General features: G+C 48.2%; 2 protein-coding genes across 3 annotated transcripts in view; both read right to left on the minus strand.

Annotated features, from left to right (window-relative positions):
• Nucleotides 1–3,759: 3,759 nt before the first annotated feature.
• The window catches only part of SLC16A9 (solute carrier family 16 member 9), a 36,511-nt gene continuing 22,260 nt past the window's right edge, over nucleotides 3,760–18,010 (minus strand). For both annotated transcript variants that reach the window (XM_075934857.1, XM_075934858.1), the window contains 2 exons: nucleotides 6,370–7,284; nucleotides 3,760–5,996 (listed from right to left, as the gene is read on the minus strand). In XM_075934857.1, coding sequence (XP_075790972.1) covers nucleotides 5,818–5,996; nucleotides 6,370–7,284 — 1,094 coding nt within the window. In that variant the 3' untranslated portion in view covers nucleotides 3,760–5,817. The remainder of the gene's footprint in view (nucleotides 5,997–6,369; nucleotides 7,285–18,010) is intronic.
• On the minus strand, nucleotides 14,092–15,363 carry LOC142830386 (uncharacterized). Its single transcript, XM_075934860.1, has 2 exons — nucleotides 14,799–15,363; nucleotides 14,092–14,603 (listed from the first exon to the last, which is right to left on the minus strand). Exons 1-2 carry the CDS (start codon nucleotides 15,346–15,348, stop codon nucleotides 14,170–14,172), a joined length of 984 nt encoding a protein of 327 aa, XP_075790975.1. The 5' UTR covers nucleotides 15,349–15,363; the 3' UTR covers nucleotides 14,092–14,169.

Genomic DNA, 18,010 nt, shown 5'->3' on the forward strand with positions numbered 1-18,010 from the left:
TAAATATCCCCCGCTTCTTTAGCATAAAAATGGCTGCCGCTGTTTTTCGGCACGGAGCTTTCCCAGAAAAAAGCGCCAGTATAGACGCGGATCTTTCGGAAAATAAAGCCTTTTCCAAAAGATCCCTTATCCCTCTTAAAATAATTTGTGGATATAATAATAAGTGCTTTTGCAGAAAAGCGTCCGTGCCAATCTAGACGCTCTTTTCCGAAAATGCTTTTAACAGAAAACTTTTCTGTTAAAAGCATTTCCGGAAAATCATGCCAGTCTAGACGTAGCCTATATGTTTTTGCAGTAAACCATAAAAATTATCAATTAACTACAGCACTGCAGAGATTTAAATACTAAAAGCTTGGCAGACTGACAAAAATAAACAAGTCACTGAAATATTATCTGCTAATAAGATGATAAATATTCTACTCTCTGACTCACTGGTAACTTGACTGATTTAAGCAACAATCATTATTCATATAGAGAGTGTCAACAAAATATGTTGCAGAGAATAATTTGCTAAGTATTTATTTTCTGCTTTAAAGGCTGTTTGGCAAGGACAGATCCATTCAGAAAAGTTGTGCTCTGCTTCAGAGTTTGCTTCTATCCAGAAGATGCCTGCCTAGAATTGGGATTGTTGCTTTTTTCTTGACATTAGACACCATCACAGAAGGTATCTTCCAATTTGGAAGACTTCATTACATTTACTACATCACTGAAGAGACATTAGTTCAATCTTCCTATCCATAAGGTTGTGTGCTAACAACAATCCTGTTCAGTGAAAGTTCAAGCAGTTTAAACAAACTAACTGAAAAAAACCCAGGATTTTTTAATAGTACAGTAAAACCTTAAAAAACAGCAAGCAAATAGTCTGTAGCACTTTATAGACTAACAAAATATACAGATGGTATCATGAGCTTTTGTGGGCACAGCCCACTTCTTCAGATGACTGGAGGTATGCTTAGAGGATAAGGAAAACTTGAAATATATAGAAGAAGGAAAAGGGGGAAGGGGAAGATGTTCTGTCGCCCACCCCCCTACCTCTAAGCATAAAATATCAGGAGAAAGAGTGCTAAACCTGAGTAGATAAAGATCAAAGTCAGTGGATGGATAAGGCAGGAAGGATATCATTCAGAAAGTAGTTAGCACCTTCATTGATAAAGGTTCCACCACCCCATATATTGATTAAGTCCATAATTAATTGAATTGAATTTGCATATGTATTGTAATTCCAAGCTTTCCCTGTGGATTTGGCTTGAGGAACTGGCCTGTGACAAGACCGCCACCTTCAGATCTGTGAGATTATGGTTAGGTAAACAGAAATGTTCTGCCACTGGCTTCTGAGTATTTTCTTTACATATATCCAATTTGTGTCCATTGATTCTTTCACGTAGAGAACGTCCAGTTTGACCGATATACATAGTAGAGGGGCACTGTTGGCATTTGATGGCATAGATCAAATTATTAGATGAGCAGTCAAATGACCCTTTGATTTTGTGGCTAGTGTTGTTTGCTCCAGTGATGAATTCGTCAGTGTAGATATGTGGGCAGAGTTGCCATCTTTTCTGGTTGCAGGGTCGGGTTCCTGGAGGCTTATGATGTGGTTGTGTGGCATGTGGTTGTGTGGCAGAACATTTCTGTTTACCCAACCATAATCTCACAGATCTGAAGGTGGCAGTCTCAATATACTCTCCTTCCATGGCTTGGCTCTCCAGACAGATCATTGTCCTCACCTTCAGGGTTCCAAAGTCTTACTGGATGACTATCCCAGGCAGTCTTCTGCCCTACTGCCCACTTAGCGGGTAGTCTGCAGCAGATAGTAGGGGAACCTACGCTGAGTTCCAGCCCAGGGACCTTGCAACAAACATCTGCACTGTCACTTCACTTACATCAGACTTTCTCCAGCCTCTTCTCGGGTCACTTTACCCATGGGCACAGCTCCAGGGCTTCTATTCTCTCCCTTGTTTCCTTCTTTCCACTGCTGGTGCACAACAGCAGGCCTCATATTATAGCCCTTTCTTGCCTCAACTTCTAGCTTTTAAACCAACTCAGCCTGTTCCTCTACAGCTAGGCTCTATCTTGTAATAGGGCTTGCCTCACCCACTTTGTTCTCTCCCAGGTGCACCCTGTGAGGCTAGTTTTCCCCTTCCCAGCTACCTTAATGCTTTCAAGGAAAGGGGTGGAATGAACTATGTATCACCCTTGACAAAGCATTTCATAATTAAGTCATTTTGAAACAAAACCCAAAATCAAAAAACATGAAAGCTTTTTGTTTAAACAAAAATCATCATCATGGATACAATTTTACCAAAAACCATCAACTCTAAACAACTTTATTTTATGAAAACAATGTTTATGTAAAATTTTCCAATCACATCTATGAAGAAAAGGGAAAATAGTTTTCACACTGGCATGGTTCACAACATCCCATGCTTGAATTTCATTACCTAACCTACCTAGTAGATCCCAACACTTGGCAGCTCACACCACAGAATTAATGTCCTGAAGAAATCTAATATTTGAAAAGAGTTACCAAAAATATAGAACTAAAAGAAAAATTATGCAACTGTAATAAATGCTGCTTATTCCTCTCTTGCACTATATCATACTCACTGAAAAGGATTAGATTCATACTGGCTATGAGCAAGCTCCTTGGCTGATGTAAATCAATGTTATTCCATTGAAATCAATGCTACTATGCAGATTTTGTATCCGGTGAGGTTCTGGCCCTATGGCTCTCTTCAGCATGAAGTTACATCAGGGACTACAATGTCCCAATGTCTTGTTCGGACAAATTGCCTAATAATAGCTTCCATTTCTGATAAGGAGATGTATTATACTGCTCTACCATTATGGTTTTAACTTTTATAACAGAACAACGAGTACTATATTTTCATATCATGAAGCGGAGGCTATTAAATTGTCAGAAAGTAGGTGTATAGGGAGGAAAAAATAAGATTTAAAATGAGGCAATGTTGCATCAAAATGTATTCTTTAAGGTGTACGAGTCCTGGGATTGTAGTTGCTGCTCTACACCAGCTAACAAAAGTAGTAGTAGTTCTGGATAAGGTTTATACCCTCTGCTAAAAATAATGAATGATACTGCTATTGCTCTATATTCAAAGGGATGTCCCTCAAATGATGTAAACTGTTACGAGATACAGTCAAAGACAACACTAGAGATAACGAGATAGAGTAAAGGACCCCATTATCGGGATTTAGGGAGTGGGCAGAAGCTGCCCAAGGAAGTGCCAGCAAAAAGTTGACCATGCTAACCAGGGAACACAAAGACAGAGGTTTTGAGGTGGACAGTGTTTCTCCCTCACCAGAGAAGCTGGGCTGAAAAGAATGTACAGAAGCTAGCAAGGAAAGATAAGTATGAGTAAGTCTATGTCTAAACTACATTCCTCTTTCAAGAGAGGAATGTAAATGAGGCCAAACGAAAATTTAAATGAAGCATGGGTTTACAAATCTCGCACTTAATTTGCATAATTGCGTGAGAGCGCTTTTTTGAAAAAGGATTTTTCAAAAAAGAAAACGCAGTCTAGGCGGGGTTCTTTTGGGGGAAAAAACCCTTTTTTGAAAGAACCCATACACCTCATTTTTTCAGGAATATGGGTTCTTTAGAAAAAGGGGGGTTTTTTCCCCTCAAAGAACCCCATCTAGACTAGTTTCTTTTCTTTTTCGAAAAACACTTTTTTGAACTAGCGCTCACGCAACTATGCAAATGAAGTGCAAGATTTGTAAATCCATGCTTCATTTGAATTTCAATCGGCTTCATTTACATTCCTCTTTCAAAAGAGGAATGTGGTTTAGATGTGCCCTAAGAGCCAGGCCTTTTGCTGGTTTTCCCCTTTGTGCTAGATACATTGTACCTTCCAGTGAATAAATAACTTGGCTTTGAAGACCTATTTTTGAGTCACTCTAATCAAATTGTTGGTCACAATCCCTCCCCCTCCATGCTATGTCTACATTCGCAGCTTCTTGCGCAAGTATGGCCGTTCTTGCACAAGAATCCGCAGAGCATCCACATTGCCCGCCCACTCTTGTGCAAAGAAATTTACAGTACGGCGTGGTACGAGAGGGCTTCTTGTAGAAGAGCTTCGCTCTTTTTCAACAGGTGTAAGCCCTCTTGCGCAGGAGCTCTTGCCCAAGAGGGCAGTGTGAACGCTCGACAGGGATTTCTTGCACAAGAAAGCCCTATGGCTAAAATGGCCACCAGAGCTTCCTTGTGCAAGAGAGTGTCCACACTGCCATGGGCACTCTTGTGCAAAAACACAGTTCGCACATGGCAGTGTGGACATTTTCTTGTGCAAGACTTCTTGCACAAGAACCCTTGCGCAAGATGTTCTTGCGCAAGAAGCCGCCAGTGTAGACATAGCCCCAGAGGGAAAGGGCTTACAACAAGTGGCAAATCTAGGTAGGCCTGTTGTGTTAACATGGTTGTTAAACAGGCAGAAGGAGAGCAGACACCTAAGGACCTACTTCCAGAGTGATTTGGACCACGTTGTTCTGCTCAGAAAGGTACAGGGAGTCGGGCCTGTCACCTAAAGGGCCTCTCCTAAGAAGGACTAAGAAGAGTCTAAAGTATAGTTCGCCTGGTAACCATGACAGAAAGAAAAAAAACAGTCTTCATGTAACAGGTTAGCAATGTTTCTTGCGGAAAATAATGCCTTTTCCAAAATATCCCTTATCCCTCCATAAATGAAACTACCTTCAACTTTTACTCAACAAGCACATTTATTCCTTTGGTTTGAAAGATTTTGGTTCAACAATTTTTCAACAAACTTCAAAACGCGTGCTGTAAATATTTGGAGCATAGCATCTTACTTTGCAGTGGTGTTCAGAATGTTGACAAGGTTTACCACAAGGTTTACTTCAGTTATACAATAGGGCTACGTCTAGACTACATCCCTTTTTCGTAAAAGGGATGTAAATTAGGCGTATCGCAATTGCTAATGAAGCGGGGATTTAAATCTCCCCCACTTCCTTAGCATAAAAATGGCTGCCACTTTTTTTCGGCACGAAGCTTTGCCAGAAAAAGCGCCAGTCTAGACGCTGATCTTGAGGAAAATAAAGCCAATAGTTCACCAATGTACTACATACCAGAAAATAAGGGATATTTTCCCTTTTTTTTTTTTAAGCCTCTCATTGTACAGCTATTGGAAACCTCTGAAGGGAGTCATTTGTGCCATCCTTTTCAATAAAGAAAAAAACTTTTAATTTATTCCATATTTCTACAAAGATTTGTTTTCATAAAAACTAAAATATATAACTGATCATACAGCAGATGATCCCCACTACTGGGTGAAAGGAAGGTACAGTTAATAGAGGCTGAAGACACAGAGTACATGTACAATAGGGCAGTCTTGGCACAAGTGGGGCTAGCCAAGGCCAGCTGACACAGGCTAGCGAGGCTTAGGCTGCAGGGCTAACATTTGCGATGCAGACGGACGTTCAGGCTCAGATTAAGCCCGGGCTCTGAAACCCCACAACTTGGGGAGGGTCCAAGGGCCTAGACTCCAACCTACTCCCAAAAATGTTTACAATGTAATATTTAGGCCTGCAGCCCCAGCCTGAGCCAGCTGACCCAGGCTCCAAGACTCAGTGCTGCAAGTTTCTTATTGCAGCATAGACAGACCCCACTAACAGTAGAAAAAGCAAGACCACTATTTTAAAAAATAAAACAAAAAGAATATCAAACATGATTGGATTTTTCCCGACTATTTCTAAAATAATTTTTGTATTTCATAAATAAAGTAGAAAAATACTAAAATATTTTGCTGTATAGTATAAAAAAGCATTGAAGTGTTTTTCAGTTGCCATTTAAGCACTAGATGCAACTGTGTAGGAGTAAGTATTTGGAGATGGTTTTATATTCTGGTCATTACAATTTTCCCAGCATGGCAGGGCTGCCACCAACAGAAGAAGTCCACCAAGCAGAACACAAAGCCCACTAAAGCAGAATGCAATGTCGTAAGTCTGTGTCCAATCATAAAACCAACCTGAAAAGAAAAAAAAAAGTGCGAGCTCAAATATACACAATTACTGAACATACAGCAGAAATATATTGAAAATCGTATTTGAAGAACAAAATGTATCATTACATACTAAACCAGAAAGCATGCAAAAGTAACAAATATAATCTAAAAACTGTTAAGAACAGCAGGCAGTATTTTGTCATGTTTTTCCATCATATTCCCCTTTCAGTAATCTGGTCAGATAAAGGGAAACCTCCAACTTTCTAAACTTTCTTTAATTTTATCATTCTACTATCATTGTAACTAACTAGAACCGACTTCCATATAAATGTATATAATTTGGGCCTGAGAAATTCATGAAAATTACAATCTGACATCACTTAACACAACATCTTACCAACAACTGGTGGTCCAAGGCTATTTCCAAGTCCAGCAAAGAACATTAATATTCCATATGCGTGTGCCAATTTCTCAATTCCCACAATCTTTGTGGTTACATATGGGAAAATTGACCAATTCCCTGTAAGAAAACCTAAAATTCCGGAAAGTATTGCAAATACAATGTAAGTTTTGGCAAATGGAACTGCAAACAAGGCCACTCCAGACATTATTAATGTAATTACATACAGGTATAAAGTATTAATCCATTTAAAATCAGCCAGTACTCCTAAAACAAGTTTGCCAATTGCAGTCATAATCCCTAAAATGGAGATAAGAGGCATAACATATTCTTCTTCACTAATGTTTGAACTTCTTGCTACATCTTCCATAAGCAGTGAAGGGGGAAATCCACCAATGTCAAAAAGTAAGATTGCAATAAAAAGTGATAAGAATACTTTGTTTTTAAAAAGAATCAGTGTTTCTTCCCAGTAGTTTAAATACAGTTGCCACTTCTTCTTGGCAAGCTGTTTGCAAAAGTATGTTTGTTCTACAACTTTCTGTTTATAAATGCCTGTCTCTTTTGTATATGTTGATGATATTAATCCATTCTTATTTAAAATGCTCTCCTGTTTGCAATCATGACAAGACATATTATTCACACATTTTTCTTCATTGTAGCCCTTTTCAAGGATGCTTATATTTTCTTCAACAAGTTCTTTCTTCTGGAAAATCAAGTATTGATCTGAAACTTTTTCTACGCCTGACTTCTCTGGCAAAGGTAAAGCAGATAACTTCAAAGGTCTCATTAGACTGCCACATGGTAGTATATTTAGAGATAATGCACCCACTATTAGCAAACATCCATCCACTCCATATAGCTCAATAAGTTCTCTTTGTAATGCTGCATATATAAAAAGTCCAACACTTGAACCTAGAAAAGGGAACAAGATATTTCATTAGGTTACCTCAATTCTTCAAAAGGAAACTTTAATAGTACAGTGACTATGAAATAAGGGTATGTCAACACTACAAAGTTAATTCGAACTAATGGTTGTTAGTTCGAATTAACTTTCATAGGCGCTACACATACAAACCGCTAGTTCGAACTTAATTCGAACTAGCGGAGCACTTAATTAGAACTAGGTAAACCTCATTCTACGAGGACTAACGCCTAGTTCGAATTAAGTAGTTCGAATTAAGGGCTGTGTAGCCACTTAATTCGAACTAGTGGGAGGCTAGCCCTTCCCAGCTTGCCCTGGTGGCTACTCTGGGCCAAACCAGGGAAACTCTTCTGCCCCCCTTCCAGTCCCGGAGCCCTTCAAGAGCCACAGTCTGGCTATGGTGCTTGTGCCAGGTGCAAGCCTGCGAGCACCCAGCCAGCAGACCCTGCACCTGGCACGGCATGAGCCAGCCACCCACTGCCACCCAACCCTCCGCCTCTTCCTGGCTCCCAGGAGCCTGCCCAGGGCCCAGGGCTCCCGCCTGGTCTAGTGCGGATATCGTGGACCTCATCGAGGTTTGAGGGGAGGCCTCCAACGTCCATGACCTCCGCATTAGGCACAGAAAAGTGGCCATCTAGGGCAGGATAGCTGCCAGCCTGGTCACCAAAGGCCACATGCGAACCCAGGAGCAGGTCTGCATGAAAATCAAGGTGGTCCAGTGAGACCCCCGACCCTGAGCCCTGAGCTTAGAACATAAGAACGGCCGTACTGGGTCAGACCAAAGGTCCTTATAGCCCAGTAGCCTGTCTGCCGACAGTGGCCAACACCAGCTACCCCGGAGGGGATGGACCGAAGACAATGACCAAGCCATTTGTCTCCTGCCGTCCATCTCCAACCTTCTACAAATAGAGGCCAGGGACACTGTTCCTACCCCCTGGCTAATAGCACTCCATGGACCCAACCTCCATGAATTTATCTAACTTCTCTTTAAACTTTGTTATAGTTCTAGCCTTCACAGCCTCCTGTGGCAAGGAGTTCCACAGATTGACTATTTGCTTTGTGAAGAACTTTCTTTTATTAGTTTGAAGCCTGCTACCCATTCATTTCATTTGGTGTCCTCTAGTCCTTCTATTATGGGAACTAATGAAGAACTTTTCTTTATGCACCCTCTCCACACCACTCATGATTTTATAGACCTCTATCATATCCCCCCTAGCGGGGTAATGTAGGCATACCGCACTTGCAAATGAAGCCCGGGATTTGAATTTCCCGGGCTTCATATGCATAAGCGGGGCGCCGCCATTTTTAAATCCCCGCTCGTTCGAACCCCGTGCCACACAGCTACACGCGGCACGAACTAGGTAGTTCGGACTAGAAGCCTAGTCCGAACTACCTAGTTCATGCCGCGTGTAGCCGCACGGCACAGGGTTCAAACGAGCGGGGATTTAAAAATGGCGGCGCCCCGCTTATGCAAATGAAGCCCGGGAAATTCAAATCCTGGGCTTCATTTGCAAGTGCGGTATGCCTATATTACCTCCTAGTTTGAACTAGGAGGGTAGTGTAGACATACCCTTAGTCTCCTCTTTTCTAAGCTGAAAGTCCCAGTCTTTTTAGTCTCTCTTCATATGGGACCTGTTCCAAACCCCTAATCATTTTACTTGCCCTTTTCTGAACCCTTTCCAAGGCCAAAACATCTCTTTTGAGGTGAGTAGACCACATCTGTACACAGTACTGAAGATATGGCGTACCATAGTTTTATACTCCCCCTCCTCCTTCTTCCCCTGGCTTCCCCCTTCAAGCTCTCTCCTCCCAGGTTTCCCCCTCCCCTCTCCCACTCTCTCTCTTCCCCTCTCCCACCTCCTTTTCCCAGTCTCCCCAGAGGTTAATCCCCCCCCCCCCCAGTTTTGTTAAATAAAGAAAGTTTCTATTTTTGAACACACGTGTCCTTTATTTTTTACATCAGGAAGGGGGGTTAGGGAGGAATAAGTGGAAGGAGGTGAGGGAGGAATGGGGTACGAGCCCCCGATGGAGAGGACTGGGGTGGCTCTGTGGGCTCCTCGGGGTGGAAGCTCTCCTGCAGGGTCTCCTGGATCCTGACAGTCCCCCGATTGATCCCCCCCTCGGATGGCAGCCTGCAGCAAGTGCTGTGATGTGCCGAGTGTGGGCACTCAGGGCACTCCAAGACAGGACTGCTTTGCTGTCCCTCATCAAGGTAGGCAAGCAAGTGAGGAACCCTAAGAACTGTCTGTCCGGGGTGGGGGTCGGGTCCCTTTAAGCACAGCCCTCAGCTAGCCTGAGGCAGCAGCTCCACACTCTAAGTCCTAACCTGATGCTCTGCCGGCACATGTTCTGGCCAGCCTTAACTTCAGTTCAGGGTACACTCAATGCGGACATGCTAGTTCGAATTAGCAAAACGCTAATTCAAATTAGTTTTTAGGTCTAGATGCACTAATTCGAATTAGTATAGTTCGAATTAACTAATTTGATTTAAGTTAGTTCGAATTAGTGCTGTAGTGTAGACATATCCTTCGTAACAGGACAATTTCCTTGAAAGATCTTAATGTATTAAGCATATCTATTATTGTGGGCTGGGATTGTATGCAAGATACAAAACTAGGAAATGAAGACTGTGCGTGTCAGACAAATATGAACTTTTGGGGAAACAAAAATTATTGAAGACCTAGAAAACATGAGCTATGACGGAGGTTTCACGAGGTTTTCCGCGGTCGAAAAAACTGCTGCATTCTTTCGATTTACTTTCGAAAGAACGCGGCAGCAATCTAGATGCAGGGAAAGTTGTTTAGAAAAAAGGCCACTTTTTTTGAAAAAGCCCTGTAGTGTAGACACACCCTCAGTCTTCGCATTTCTCAATTAAACAAGCCCAATTTTTTGTCTTCTCATAGACTCATAGACTTTAAGGTCAGAAGGGACCATTATGATCATCTAGTCTGACCCCCTGCACAGTGCAGGCCACAAAATCTCACCCACCCCTTCCTGGAATAATCCTCTCACCTACATCTCAGATATTGAAGCCTTCAAATACTTTGAAGACCCCAAGATGCAGAGAATCCTCCAACTGTGATCTGTACCCCATGCTACAGAGGAAGGCGTAAAACCTCCAGGGCTTCTGCCAATCTACCCTGGAGGAAAATTCCTTCCCAAACCCAAATATGGCCATCAGCTAAACCCTGAGCAAGTGGGCAAGACTCACCAGCCACACATCCAGAAAGTTCTCTATAGTAACTCCTATCATCCCTCCATTGACCTATTTCGAAAGAGGCTTCCAGGCTAGACGTAGCCTGAGATTCATAGAACTGGAAGAGACCTCAGGAAGTCATGAAGTCCAGCCTCCTGCCCAAGGCAGGACCAATCCCAACTAAATCAACCCAGACAGGGCTTTGTCAAGCCGACTTAAAAACCTCTAGAGATGGAGATTCCATCACCTCCCTAGGTAAGCAATTCCAGTACTTCACCACTCTCCTAGTAAAATAGTTTTTCCTAATGTCCAACCTAGACCACCCTCACTTTAACTTGAGACCATTGCTCCTTGTTCTGACATCTGTCACTACTGTGAACAGCCTCTCTCCATCCTCTTTGGAACTTCCCTTCAGGAAATTGAAGGCTGCTATCAAATCCCCCCTCACTCTTCTCTTCTGCAGACTAAACAAACCCAAATCCCTCAGTCTCTCCTCATAGGTTGTGCGCTCCAGCCCCCTAATCATTTTGGTCACCTCCGCTGGACCCTCTCCAATACATCCACATCCTTTCTATAGTGGAGGGCCCAGAACTTGACACAATACTCCAGGTGTGGCCTCACCAGAGCTGAATAAAGGGGGAAAATAACTTCTCAAGATCTCCTGGCAATGCTTCTCCTAATGCACCCTAATATGCCATTAGCCTTCTTGGCTACAAGGGCACACTGTTGACTCATATCCAGCTTCTTATCCACTGTAATCCCCAAGTCCTTTTCTGCAGAACTGCTACTTAGCCATTCGGTCCCCAGCCTGTAACAATATTTGGGATTCTTCCATCTCAAGTGCAGGACTCTACACTTATCCTTGTTGAACCTCATCAGATTTCTTTTGGTCCAATCCTCTAATCTGTCTAGGTCACTCTGGACCCTATCCCTGCCCTCCAGAGTATCTACTTCTCCCCCTAGCTTAGTGTCATCTGCAAACTTGCTGATGGTACAATCCATCCCCTCATCCTGGTCATTAATAAAAATGTTGAACAAAACGGGCCCTACAACTGATCCTTGGGGTACTCCACTAGAAACTGACCGCCAACCTGACATCGAGTCATTGATCACTACCCGTTGGGCCCGACAATCTAGCTAGCTTTCTATCCACATTATATTCCATTTATCCAATCCATATTTCCTTAACTTGCTGGCAAGAATATTGTGGGAGACCGTATAAAAAGCTTTGCAGAAGTCAAGGTATATCACATCCACTGACTTTCCCAAATCCACAGAGCCAGTTACCTTTTAGAAGCTAATCAGATTGGTCAGGCACAACTTGCCCTTTGAGAATACCTGTTGACTATTCCTGATCACTTTCCCCTCTTCCAAGTGCCTCAAAATGGATTCCTTAAGGATCCCTTCCATGATTTTTCTAGGAACTGAGGTAAGTCTGTAGTTCCCCGGATTGTCCTTCTTCCCTTTTTTAAACCTGGGCACTGCATTTGCCTTTTTCCAGTCATCCAGGGTCTTTCCCAATCTCCACAAGTTTTCAAAGACAATGGCCAAAGGCTCCGCAATGACATTTGCCAACTCCCTCAGGGTATGTCTACACTACAGCGCTAGTTCAAACTAACTTAGTTCGAATTAGTTAATTCGAACTAAGCTAATTCGAACTAACGCGTCTAGAACTAAAAACTAGTTCGAATTAGCGTTTTGCTAATTTGAACTAGCGTGTCCACACTGATTGGACGCAGGGGGGCATTTAAGGGAAGCTGAAACCGGTTCTGGCAGGGCATCAGGTCAGTAGTTGCTTTGTGTGGCTGCTGTCTGAGGCTATCTGAGGCTCGTGCTTAAAGGGACCCCCCTGGACAGCCGGTTCTCAGCTTTTCCTGCTTGCTTGCCAACCTCGCCGAGGGACAGCAAGGGGTCTCTGTGCCCGTCTGTGTCGGTGCTTCCCTTCGGGGGGGGACCGCCGCAGGCGGCAACATGGAGCCACGGCTCGCCCTGCACCTTCTGGTGCACGTTCTGGACTTGCTGCTGCAAGCCTGCCAGCAATGGCTCGAGGCTGCCTGGCACCACTTGGGGAACGTCAGCCCCCTGCCTCTCCGCCTGGCCGCCTTGGGGGCCGTGGAGGAGCCGCGGCAGCGCCCCGGCACCGGCGTGCCCCGCCGCGTCTGGCGTCTGGACACCAGCACCGACTGGTGGGACCGCATCGTCCTGGAGCGCTGGGACGACCGACAGTGGACCCAGAACTTTAGGATGAGGAGGGACACCTTCCTGGAGCTCTGCGAGTGGCTCGCCCCTGCCCTGCAAAGAACCCCCTCCAGAAGCGGGTGGCCATCGCCCTATGGAAGCTCTCCACGCCGGACAGCTACCAATCCGTCGGGTACCAGTTCGGTGTGGGGAGATCCACCGTCGGAGCGGTGCTCATGCAGGTACGGCACTCGTCGGCCACCGAGCTGGGGGGGAGAGGGGCTGCGAGGAGGGGATGGGCCGCCCCAGGGACAAAGGGGGGGGGCGGGAGGAGGCGAAAGAGCCCCGCACCGGAGAGGTCGGGCTGTCCCGGCCGTACTACACGCCGCCAGGGGGTTGCTTCCGGGAGTGGGGCGCGGGGCACTGCCAGGACACGCATGCTCCCAGCCACCCGGGCGTCCCACTGATTGGCGCTTTGCTGTGTCTCTCTCCGCAGGTGGTCAAGGCCATCAACCGGGTGCTGCTCCGCAGGGTGGTCCACCTCGGCGACCCGGACGCTGTCATCCGGGGCTTCGGCGCCCTTGGCTTCCCCAACTGCGGGGGGGCCATCGACGGGACGCACATCCCCATCCGTGCCCCGGAACACCAGGCGTCCCGGTACCTCAACAGAAAGGGGTACTTCTCCGTGATCCTGCAGGCCGTGTGTGGCCACCGGGGACAGTTCACGGACATTAATGTGGGCTGGTCCGGCAAAGCACACGACGCACGGGTGTACCGCAACTCCTCCGTGTGCAAGCGGCCGCAGGATGGGACCTTCTTCCCCGACCGCCACATCAGGGTCGGGGACGTGGACATGCCCGTGTGCCTGGTGGGGGATGCCGCCTACCCACTGCAGCCGTGGCTCATGAAGCCCTACACGGGGCACCTCAATCCCTCCCACCAGGCCTTCAATGCCAGGCTGACCAGGGCCCGCATCGTGGTGGAGAGGGCCTTCGGGCGACTGAAAGCCCGCTTTCGATGCCTCCTCACCCATCTTGACCTGGCCGAGCACAACATCCCTCCCGTGGTGGTGGCATGTTGTGTGCTCCACAATTTGTGTGAGTGGAAGGGGGAGGCTTTCCTGCCAGCCTGGATGGCTGAGGCTGACCGCATGGCTGGACACTACGGTCAGCCCCGCACCGCTGCCGTCCAGGAAGCCCAGCGGGGGGCCATCCGGATCCGGGAAGCCCTGCGGGAGAGCTTCCAGGTGGAGGAGGAGGAGGACTGACCTCTCCCTTGCATGCCCCACTGGGGCCTTCTTCCACCCTACCCCCCCTCCTTCCTCTTTCCCCTCCCTACCTACTGTCAAATAAAGACACCTGTTTTTCAAACAAAAACGTCTGTTTATTTCACAGAACTGGGGTGGGGGGAGGGAGGAATGAAGGTGGGAGAAGGGAGGGGGAAACCTGGGACGAGGGAGCTGGAAGGGGAGGGGAGGGAAGGGAGGAAGGGAAAGGAAAGCTCAGGGGTGGGAGTCCGGCTGCCTCTCCCGTCTCGCCACACTGCGGGTCCGGGGGTGTCGGTGGGGAATGGTTGTGGAGGGGGGGGCAGGAGGGACAGGGGGTGTGGAGGAAGCAGGAGCGGAAGCAGGAGCAGGAGCAGGGGGAACAAGAGGGGGAGCAAGAGGGGGAGCAGGGGGAGGAGGAAATGGGAAGCGGTCCAGCAGACTCTGGAGGTGGCCTCGCAGAGCACGGCCCTGCTCCTCCAGGGCCTCCAGACTCCTCCGGCGCAGCATGAGGTCCTCCTGGACCCAGTGGTCCTGGAGACGGAGCTGTCGATCCAGAAACCGGAGGTGCCGCCTCTGGTAGTCCTCCTGGTTCCTGGCTGTCCTGCTTGCCTGGGCGCGGGCGGCTGCTGCAGGCGGGGTGGTGCGCCCTGCAGGCCCAGGTGCTGCAGCTGTGGTGCAAGAAGACCAGCGGTCAATTACCCCAGGGGCCCAGGTGTGTGAAACCCAGCTCCCCTCTGCAAGGCCAGGGCCCCTGCAGGATCCCCAGCTGCTGCTCCATGGTGGGCAAGGCCCAGGCGCACGGTCCCAGGGCTCCCTCTCGCCCCAGGCCCCCGTACACATAAGGGGAACATGAGGGTACTCACAGGTGGACGCCTCCCCGGCCTCAGACAACGCAGACAAGCGGGTCTGTGGCGTGCCTCGGGGGTCCCGGGTCCTGGGCAGGCTGGCGGCAGGCTCCTGGCTCTCAGAGCCCTCTTCCTCCTCCTCAGTGTCCAGGAGCGGTCCCTCTGCCCCGGGGTCAATCACGTCCCGGGGGGCAGGGACGGCATGAGCCCACAGGATGCGGTCCAGGGCATGGAAGTGGGGGCAGGCCTCCGGGTCGGCCCCTGGCAGGCAGGCCCGGGAGTAGGACTGCCGCAAGTCCTTTATTTTGCAGCGCACCTGCTCCCGGCTGCGCTGGTGGCCCCTGGAGGCCAGGCTGGCAGCCATGCATCCGTAGACGGCCGCGTTCCGGTGGCTAGTGCGGAGATCGTGGACATTGGAGGCTTCCCCCCAAACCTCGATGAGGTCCACGATCTCCGCACTTGACCAGGCGGGCGCCCGCCTTTTGCGCCCCCGGGCAGGCTCCTGGGAGCTGCCAGGCTGGTCCTGGGGAGCAGTGGAGGGCTGGGAGCCCTCGGATGGCTGGCTCATCCTGTGGCAGGTGCAGGCTGTGCAGGCTCCGGGGCCGGGAGGGGGGCAATAGAGTTTCCCTGGTGTTGGCCAGAGTGGCCACCAGGGAAACCTGGGAAGCCTTAGCCTCCCACTAGTTCGAATTAAGGGTCTACACAGCCCTTAATTCGAACTAGCTAGTTCGAACTAGGCGTTAGTCCTCGTAAAATGAGGTTTACCTAGTTCGAACTAACTTAGTTCGAATTAAGTTCGAACTAACGGAGCGCTAGTGTAGTGCCTAGGAAAGTTAGTTCGAACTAACTTTTCAGTGTAGACATACCCTCAGTTCTATCGGATGCATTAAATCCAGACCCATGGATTTGTGTATGGTTAGCTTTTCTAAATAGTTCCTAACTTGTTCTTTCTCCACTAAGGGCTTTCCACCTCCTTCCCCTGCTGCGTTGTCTAGTCAGTGTATTAGTCTGGGAGCTGGTTTTGTCCGTGAAGACAGAGGCAAAGAAAGAATTGAGTACGTCAGATTTTCCCACATCATCTGTCACTAGGTTACCTCCCTCTGGGTATGTCTACACTAGAAAGTTAGTTCGAACTAACGGACATTAGTTCGAACTAACTTTCCTATGCGCTACACTAGCGCTCCGCTAGTTCGAATTTGAATCGAACTAGCGGAGCGCTTAGTTCGAACTAGGTAAACCTCATTTTACGAGGACTAACGCCTAGTTCGAACTAGCTAGTTCGAACTAAGGGCTGTGTAGCCCTTTAGTTCGAACTAGTGGGAGGCTAGCCCTCCCCAGGTTTCCCTGGTGGCCACTCTGGCCAACACCAGGGAAACTCTATGCCCCCCTCCCGGCCCCGGACCCCTTAAAGGGGCACGGGCTGGCTACGGTGCCCGTGCCAGGTGCAAGCCTGCCAGCACCCAGCCAGCAGACCCTGCACCTGGCACGGCACAGAGCCACCCACCCGATGCCCCCCAGTCCACCCCCTCTTGCCGGGACCAGGCTGGCGGCTCCCGGGAGCTTGCCCTGGACCGCAAGAGGCGGGCACCTTCCTGGGCTAGTGCGGACATCGTGGACCTCGTCCACGATCTCCGCACTAGGCACAGGAAAGTGGCCGTCTAGGGCAGGAGAGCTGCCAGCCTGGCCACCCAGGACCAGGTGTGCATGAAAATCAAGGGGACCCCCGACACTGAGCCCTGAGCTTACAATGGCCGTACTGGGTCAGACCAAAGGTCCATCTAGCCCAGTAGTCTGTCTGCCGACAGAGGCCAACCCTAGGGACCCTGGAGGGGATGGACCGAAGACAATGACCAAGCCATTTGTCTCGTGCCATCCCTCTCCAGCCTTCCACAAACTTTGGGCAGGGACACCACTCCTACCCTCTGGCTAATAGGACTCCATGGACCCAACCTCCATCACTTTATCTCACTTCTCTTTAAACTCTGTTCTAGTTCTAGCCTTCACAGCCTCCTGCAGCAAGGAGTTCCACAGGTTAACTATTTGCTTTGTCAAGAACAACTTTCTCTTACTAGTTTCAAGCCTGCTACCCATTCCTTTCCTTTGGTGTCCTCTAGTCCTTCTTTATGGGAACTCAGGAAGAACTTTTCTGAATGCACCCTCTCCACCCAACCCCTGCTTTTAGAGACCTCTATCCTGTCCCCCCTCCGTCTCCTCTTTTCTAAGCTGAACAGTCCCAGTCTCTGTAGCCTCTCTTCATCTGGGACCTGTTCCCAACCCCTGATCATGTTAGTTGCCCTCCCCTCTCCCAGCCTTTCTCTTCCCCTCTCCCACCTCCTTTTCCCAGTCTCCCCCAGTTTTTTTCAATAAAGACAGAGTCAATGTTGGAAGAAACGTTATCTTTATTTTGTACATCAATAAGAAGGGGGGCTAGGGAAGGGCAAGTGGAAGGAGGTGAGGGAGGAATGGGGTACGAGCCCCCGATGGGGAGGACTGGGCTGGCTCTGCGGGCTTCTGGGGGTGAAAGCTCTCCTGCAGCCCCCCAATTACTCCCTCTCCCCAGATGGCAGCCTGCGGCAAGTGCAGCCGGGCTGATGGCCGAGTGCTGTGATGTGCCCAGTGTGGGCACTCAGGGCACTCCAAGCCAGAACTTCTTTGCAAGCGGGGCACCCCTTAGAACTGTGTGTCCGGGGTGGGGGTCGGGACCCTTTAAGCGCAGCCCTCGGCTAGCCTGAGACAGTATCTCCATGCTCTAAGTCCTCCTTTTATGCCCTGCCGGCACTGCTTCCGGCCATCATTAAGCCCTGTTCAGAGTCCACTCAATGTGGACTTACTAGTTCGAACTAGCAAAACGCTAGTTCGAACTAGTTTTTAGTTCTAGATGCGTTAGTTCGAACTAGCTTAGTTCGAATTAACTAATTCGAACTAAGTTAGTTCGAACTAGCGCTGTAGTGTAGACGTACCCTCATTCAGTAGGGGCCCCACACCGTCTCTGATCACCTCTTCTTGCTAACATGCCTGTAGAAAACTTTCTTGTTACCCTTCACATCCCTTGCTAGCTACGATTCCAATTGCATTTTTGCCTTCCTGATAACTCCGTGGCATTCTTGAGCAATATATTTATACTCCTCCCTAGTTATCTGTCCAATTTTCCACTTCTTGTAAGTTTCCTTTTTGTGTTTAAGCTAACCAAGGATTTCCCCGGTAAGTCCATCCGGTACACGATAGCATTT

The sequence above is a fragment of the Pelodiscus sinensis genome, chromosome 8, assembly GCF_049634645.1.
Source record: "Pelodiscus sinensis isolate JC-2024 chromosome 8, ASM4963464v1, whole genome shotgun sequence".
In the NCBI taxonomy this organism is placed as follows: domain Eukaryota; kingdom Metazoa; phylum Chordata; order Testudines; family Trionychidae; genus Pelodiscus; species Pelodiscus sinensis.

What these genes read in the sequence shown, in the direction of transcription:
- LOC142830386 (XM_075934860.1), bottom strand. Translation starts at nt 15,348, where the DNA reads ATGAGCCAGCCATCCGAGGGCTCCCAGCCCTCCACTGCTCCCCAGGAC. An exon ending in GGCCGGGGAGGCGTCCACCT is followed by an intron (nt 14,604 to 14,798) that starts GTGAGTACCCTC and finishes CTTGCACCACAG; the next exon opens with CTGCAGCACCTGGGCCTGCA.